At 44.4% G+C, this 8198-nt stretch overlaps 1 protein-coding gene across 1 annotated transcript; it reads right to left on the bottom strand.

Annotated features, from left to right (window-relative positions):
• Window positions 1-4886: 4886 nt before the first annotated feature.
• Window positions 4887-8192, bottom strand: LOC130199566 (glycogen debranching enzyme-like). The gene is made up of 5 exons (XM_056423188.1): window positions 7882-8192; window positions 7558-7655; window positions 6852-6939; window positions 6320-6453; window positions 4887-5793 (listed from the first exon to the last, which is right to left on the bottom strand). The coding sequence occupies exons 1-5, from the start codon at window positions 8161-8163 to the stop codon at window positions 5676-5678; spliced, it is 720 nt and encodes a 239-aa protein (XP_056279163.1). The 5' UTR covers window positions 8164-8192; the 3' UTR covers window positions 4887-5675.
• Between the last annotated feature and the right edge of the window lie 6 nt (window positions 8193-8198).

The following is an 8198-nucleotide window of genomic DNA, read 5'->3' as shown; positions in this document are numbered from 1 at the left end:
TGATATAACATAAATTAATGTCATGATATAATAAACAATGTCATGATATAACATAAACAATGTCATAATATAACATAAACAATGTGTCATGATATAACAAACAGTGTCATGATATAACATAAACAATGTCATGATATAACATAAACAATGTCATGATATAACATAAACAATGTCATGATATAACATAAATAATGTAATAATATAACATAAACAATGTCATGATATAACATAAACAATGTCATGATATAACATAAACAATGTCATGATATAACATAAACAATGTCATGATATAACATAAACAATGTCATGATAAAACATAAACAATGTCATGATATAACATAAACAATGTCATGATATAACATAAACAATGTCATGATATAACATAAACAATGTCATAATATAACATAAACAATGTGTCATGATATAACATAAACAATGTGTCATGATATAACATAAACAATGTCATGATATAACATAAACAGTGTCATGATATAACATAAATAATGTAATAATATAACATAAACAATGTCATAATATAACATAAACAATGTCATGATATAACATAAACAATGTCATAATATAACATAAACAATGTGTCATGATATAACATAAACAATGTCATGATATAACATAAACAATGTCATGATATAACATAAACAATGTCATAATATAACATAAACAATGTGTCATGATATAACATAAACAATGTCATGATATAACATAAACAATGTGTCATGATATAACAAACAATGTCATAATATAACAAACAATGTGTCATGATATAACATAAACAATGTCATGATATAACATAAACAATGTCATAATATAACAAACAATGTGTCATGATATAACATAAACAATTTGCATTGCTTCTGTTCCTGTCTAAGTGAAGATATGTATATATATATATACATTTGTATATATATATACAGGACTGTCTCAGAAAATTAGAATATTGTGATGAAGTTCTTTATTTTCTGTAATGCAATTAAAAAAACACAAAAATGTCATGCATTCTGGATTCATTACAAATCAACTGAAATATTGCAAGCCTTTTATTCTGATTTATTGCTGATTATGGCTTACAGCTTAAGAAAACTAAAATATCCTATCTCTAAATATTAGAATATCATGAAAAAGTATACTAGTAGGGTATTAAACAAATCACTTGAATTGTCTAATTAACTCGAAACACCTGCAAGGGTTTCCTGAGCCTTGACAAACACTCAGCTGTTATAAATCTTTTTTACTTGGTCTGAGGAAATATTACAATTTTATGAGATAGGATTTTAGAGTTTTCTTATGCTGTAAGCCATAATCAGCAATATTAAAAGAATAAAAGGCTTGCAATATTTCAGTTGATTTGTAATGAATCCAGAATGCATGACATTTTTGTTTTTTTAATTGCATTACAGAAAATAAAGAACTTTATCACAATATTCTAATTTTCTGAGACAGTCCTGTATATGTGTGTGTATATATATATACACATATATAAATATACATATATGGAAGTACTTTGGTTTGATACACTACCTGATCATATCCTCAGCCTTAATGTGTCTTTTAAATATATATGTTAGTGTAGTGTAGTCCAGACATTATGGAAAGCCCTTTAAATACTTCATGAATAGTTATAGAAACAATTGTAGATGCAACATATGTGCTTTTGTTTGTTGACTTGTATCCTTAATGTAACGTTGACTTGTAGCAGTAATTAGAGATACATATTCAATGCATATCTCTCCTCAATATGTTTGATTTATTACTCGTGGAAAGTTACTTATCTACATATCTGTCTACAACTTTTATCATTCACATTGAATTACAAGGGCCTGACCATCCTAACACATGATGCAGAGATGTAGGGATGCAGAGAGGTAGGGAGGTAGGGATGCAAAGAGGTAGGGATGCAGAGAGGTAGGGATGTAGAGAGGTAGGGATGCAAAGAGGTAGAGAGGTAGGGATGTAGAGAGGTAGGGATGCAAAGAGGTAGAGAGGTAGGGATGCAAAGAGGTAGGGATGCAGAGAGGTAGGGATGCAAAGAGGTAGAGAGGTAGGGATGTAGAGAGGTAGGGATGCGAAGAGGTAGAGAGGTAGGGATGCGAAGAGGTAGAGGTAGGGATGTAGAGAGGTAGGGATGCAAAGAGGTAGGGATGCAGAGAGGTAGGGATGCAAAGAGGTAGGGATGCAGAGAGGTAGGGATGCAAAGAGGTAGAGAGGTAGGGATGCAGAGAGGTAGGGATGCAAAGAGGTAGGGATCATCTGGTCACATGACATCTATTGTTCACCTGGTCACATGACATCTATTGTTCATCTAGTCACATGACATCTATTGTTCACCTGGTCACATGACATCTATTGTTCATCTGGTCACATGACATCTATTGTTCATCTGGTCACATGACATCTATTGTTCATCTGGTCTCATGACATCTATTGTTCATCTGGTCACATGACATCTATTGATCATCTAGTCACATGACATCTATTGTTCATCTAGTCACATGACATCTATTGTTCACCTGGTCACATGACATCTATTGTTCACCTGGTCACATGACATCTATTGATCATCTGGTCACATGACATCTATTGTTCATCTGGTCACATGACATCTATTGTTCATCTGGTCACATGACATCTATTGTTCATCTTGTCACATGACATCTATTGTTCACCTGGTCACATGACATCTATTGTTCATCTAGTCACATGACATCTATTGTTCATCTGGTCACATGACATCTATTGTTCATCTGGTCACATGACATCTATTGTTCACCTGGTCACATGACATCTATTGTTCATCTGGTCACATGACATCTATTGTTCATCTGGTCACATGACATCTATTGTTCATCTGGTCACATGACATCTATTGTTCATCTGGTCACATGTCATCTATTGTTCATCTAGTCACATGACATCTATTGTTCATCTGGTCACATGACATCTATTGTTCATCTAGTCACATGACATCTATTGTTCATCTGGTCACATGACATATATTGTTCACCTGGTCACATGACATCTATTGTTCATCTAGTCACATGACATCTATTGTTCATCTGGTCACATGACATATATTGTTCACCTGGTCACATGACATCTATTGTTCTTCTGGTCTCATGACATCTATTGTTCACCTGGTCACATGACATCTATTGTTCATCTGGTCACATGACATCTATTGTTCATCTGGTCACATGACATCTATTGTTCATTTGGTCACATGACATCTATTGTTCATCTAGTCACATGACATCTATTGTTCATGTGGTCACATGACATCTATTGTTCATCTAGTCACATGACATCTATTGTTCATTTGGTCACATGACATCTATTGTTCATTTGGTCACATGACATCTATTGTTCATCTGGTCACATGACATCTATTGTTCACCTGGTCACATGACATCTATTGTTCATTTGGTCACATGACATCTATTGTTCATTTGGTCACATGACATCTATTGTTCATCTAGTCACATGACATCTATTGTTCATTTGGTCACATGACATCTATTGTTCATTTGGTCACATGACATCTATTGTTCACCTGGTCACATGACATCTATTGTTCTGTCCATTCTGGAGAGGGATCCTCCTGTTTCTCTCCTGAAGGGTTCTTACTTTTTTTCCTATTTCTTGGGAGTTGCTCCTGATCCGATGTGAGGTCAAAGGTCAAAGCTCAGGATGTCATGTGTTCAGACAAAATATACTGAATTGAATCGATTTATAACATTTCGGCTTCCTAAATGAAACTCTTACTTACTGCTTCTCGTATTCAGAGTCGGGGGTGCTGGGCCCAGCTGACGTCGGGTGAAGCGGTTCACCTGGACCGGGTCCAGTTCATCTCAGGGCTTTAGAGACAGAACCATGAACATCTGAAGGGAGCTCAGTCTAATTCACCTTTGGACTGGGAGAGGAACCGGAGAACCTCGAGGGAACCGCGCCGCCACGAGGAGAACATGCACACTGCAGGACGACCAAAGCCTGGAACCCATTTGAATGATGTGGAATACAAGTGTCGCAGTTCTTCCTAGGAACAATGGTATTCAACATATCCACTGCTCCTTTTATTATTTAATGACATGTTAGATATCTGACCGAGGATCTGACATGGTCAACAAACACAGACACTCTGGTGAGAAAGGCAAGGCAGCGCCTCTACCACCTCAGGCAGCTGAGGAAATTTAAAGTTTCCCAGAGGATCCTTCAGTCCTTCTACTCTGGAGCTGTAGAGAGCGTCCTGACAGGAAGCATCACAGCCTGGTTTGGCAACTGCTCCGCTCAGGACAGGAAGGCTCTGCAGAGAGTAGTGCGTTCGGCTGAGCGCACTATTGACTACACTCCCACCCTGCAGGACTTGTACAGGAGGTGCAGAACCAGAGCCAGCAGGATCATGAAGGATCCTCACCACCCCAACAACAGACTGTTTCAGCTGCTGCGGTCAGGCAGGCGCCTCCGTGTCTGCAAGAACAGAGAGACTGAGACGGAGTTTCTTTCCTCAGGCCATCAGGATTGTGAACTCCGACCTCACCAGGACCCCCACATAGACCCACACAACTGCCCCTCTTAGGCACACACACACACACACACACACACACACACACACTTACTGTAAATATTGTGTTGTTTTTTATTTGTAAATAGTGTGTACTTGTTGCCCTTGCACATTCCTGCTGAGCATTGCCACTTTCATTTCACTGCACACCCTGTGTGTGTATGTGACAAATAAAACATCTTGAATCTTGAATCTTGAATCTTGATATTGTTATTCGTACTAGTAAACAAGTTATTCTCTATGAAGTTCAATAAATCTGATGACAAAATGTACGTGAGCCCCATGTTTCTGGCTCAGAGACAGACAGACAGCGTGGAGTCACATCCTTTAATGAGCTGCAACAGGTTTCACATGCAGAGACATCACGATGGGAGAGACGAGGAACACGGGTTCTCCATCTGCTGCCAGCAACTCAAGAACACAAACGCTCGCTTTCAATTAGGTGTATTTCATATTTCTGCTTCAGTAGGATTAGTTCATGCTTCACGGTGAACTTCTGACATATTACATATTAACACGTGTGTAACATTCATGAACTTAATGAAGAGTAATGAGGATAGAGTAGAGTTATGAGGGTAGAGGTATGAGGATAGAGTAGAGGTATGAGGATAGAGTAGAGGTATGAGGATAGAGTAGAGTTATGAGGATAGAGTAGAGGTATGAGGATAGAGTAGAGTTATGAGGATAACCTCTAACCTCTAACCCAACCCTACCAGTGAAGGGATTCAAGCTAACACATGTGCCATGGTGCTACATTTGTAATTCAGATCATAGCTCTGACTGAGGGGTTGCCTCCACGCAGCTCTCAACATGGCGACGTGATGCCAGAGGGCCCCTGGGGGCCGTTACAGACTGAGGGGACTACCACATGGGAGGGGAGCCTCAGGAGCTCCTGGCAGGCGGTGGGCAGGGTAGCAGTGAACCCAGCGAGAGGGAAGGAGGAACCACCCCTCGCGTCACCTATCTAGTGTGACTAGAGCCAGTGGACTGAGCGTGTGTGTGTGTGTGTGTGTGTGTGTGTGTGTGGTTCTGTGTGCGTCTACAAGCCATGTGTCTACAGTGGCCTACTCCAGGAAGTAGGGCTGCTCCCTTCAGGGGGCGTTTAGAGGTCGTAGAGGACCTCCAGCACGGTGGCCACAGACCAGGCCTGGGTCTCACAGCTGAACGGGCAGTGCTGGCCCTTCTCATTGGTCAGCTCCGGCAGACCCTTCCATGGAGACCTAGGAAGACCAACAGTTACCAACGCTACAGAGATCACACGCTACAGAGCACGAGGACCTCGAAGGGACCGACCAGGGCACCCACATGATTCACAGGGGAATACCAGAGGGGGCGTGGTTAGGCTCAGCTGAGGAGGTTGTGCGTGGTTAGGCTCAGCTGAGGGGGAAGGGGCGTAGTTAGGCTCAGCTGAAGGGGCGGGGGCGTGGTTAGGCTCAGCTGAGGGGGCTGGGGCATGGTTAGGCTCAGCTGAGGGGGCGGGGTGTGGTTAGGCTCAGCTGAGGGCTGGGGCATGGTTAGGCTCAGCTGAGGGGGCTGGGGCGTGGTTAGGCTCAGCTGAGGGTGTGTGGTTAGACTCAGCTGAGGGGGCTGGGGCGTGGTTAGGCTCAGCTGAGGGGGCGTGGTTAGGCTCAGCTGAGGGGGCTGGGGCATGGTTAGGCTCAGCTGAGGGGGTGGGGGCGTGGTTAGGCTCAGCTGAGGGTGTGTGGTTAGGCTCAGCTGAGGGGGCTGGGGCGTGGTTAGGCTCACCTCTCCAGGTGGGTGTAGTGCTGAGACAGGACGTTCTTCACCAGCGTCACGGCCTCAGCGTAGATCTCCTCTCCCAGCTTCTTGGCAAAGTAGAGCTTAGCACGCAGGAAGTAACCCACCGGCCACAGCCACTCCTACACACACACACACACACAAAAACACACACACACAAACAGTCAGAACCAGAGGGAGGTTGGTGTGGTTCTGGACCTTCCTCCAGCCTTCAGAGCGCTGCTGTGGAACTCGTCCACGACAGAGTCATCATTCAGAGGTTCAGCGTCGCCTAGAGGGACGTTTAAGAAACTCTAGAGGCTCCTGGGAGATCTACTCCAGAGAGATCTACTCCAGAGAGTGCAGAGGGGCGGGCCTTGTGAGCATCGGGTCCAGCTTGACACCTACAGGCGTCCTCTGCTCGCCCTTCCTCCTCGTCTTCCTCCTCCATGACACTAACCCCTGCACAGGTAGCAGCCTGTGTGCGTGTGCTGCTCACACACCTGCAGTGTGTGTGTGAGCAGGTGGTCGTCACACTCACCGGCCCCTGGTGGTAGTTGAAGCCTTTGGCCAGGTTGTAGTTGTCGTCGTCCAGAGCGTTGTCATACACACCGCAGTACACCATGTCACTACACAACACACGGACACACACATTCAATTCAATTCAGTTTATTTGTATAGCCCAATTTCATAAATTACTAATTTGTCTCGGAGTGCTTTACAATCTGTACACATAGACATCCCTGCCCCAAAACCTCACATCGGACCAGGAAAAACTCCCAAATAACCCTTCAGGGGGAAAAAAAGGGAAGAAACCTGGAGAGCAACAGGAGATCCCTCTCCAGGATGGACAGAACAATAGATGTAATGTGTACAGAAGGACAGATTTAGAGTTAAAATACATTCAATGAGGCCGGGCACCGCTCACTGACGCCGAACCGCTCGTGGAAGCGATCACGCGTCAGCGCTCCTACAGGAGGAGAGACAGAGGAGGATCCTCTCCAGGTGATGGACAGAACAATAGATGTCATGTGACCAGAAGGACAGATTTAGAGTTAAAATACATTCAATGAAGACCGGAGCACCGCTCACGGCATCGGAGCCGCTCGTGGAGCGGTGGGTCACGGCTAGGGGTGAGTGTCGCCCACCACGAGAGAGAAGGCCGCCTCCCAGGGCTCTTCTCCACGAGGGAGCTGGAAGGTCGCTCCAGGGTCTTCATGCCCAGAGGTCCCAGGAGCTTCTTGAACCTCATGGAGCCTTGGGACAGAGCCGCGGGTCCCAGGAGCTTCTTCTCAGCCACCTGCAGAGCGCTCCAGGCCCGCTCCACCGTGAACAGCTCTGGAGCCTTGAGACAGAGAGCGGGACAACCGGCCAATCACGCCAGGCCCTGCTATTGGCCAACGTATTGTAGCTAACAGCTCTGGAGCCCTTGAGACAGAGCGGGACAACCGAATCACGCCAGCACCCCACACAATCCAGAAGACAGCCCCTCTCCAGCAGGGGTCCCAAACTAACCAGAGGCTCCTGCAATGCATTCCTTTGAACATGATCATGACATGCGGGCGACTCACCACCACCATGGCGATGGTGAAGTTGGGTCTCAGCTGGTAGTCACACCAGGCGCTAGAGGCCCCATAGCTGTCCTTATAGATGCCTTTCTTGTGCACCAGGTCAGGGTGCTTCTCATTGGGGTCGTCCCCAGACACCCAGTAGGCCGCCTCAAAGGCCTGCTGGAGCTGCTGGTTCCACTGGGAGTACGAGATCCACTCTTCTTTACCTGCAGCGCAAAGGAGAGGCTTCATCACACAGAGGAAGAGGAGGTTGTAGTTTAACACCCTTCTCTGCTCTTCCATTCGAGCAGTTACCCACCCATGACTTTAGAGTAGAG

Source organism: Pseudoliparis swirei, chromosome 9, assembly GCF_029220125.1.
Source record: "Pseudoliparis swirei isolate HS2019 ecotype Mariana Trench chromosome 9, NWPU_hadal_v1, whole genome shotgun sequence".
Lineage (NCBI taxonomy): Eukaryota > Metazoa > Chordata > Actinopteri > Perciformes > Liparidae > Pseudoliparis > Pseudoliparis swirei.
Note: the sequence above shows the minus strand (reverse complement) of the source record. Positions and strands in the feature narration are given on the sequence as shown.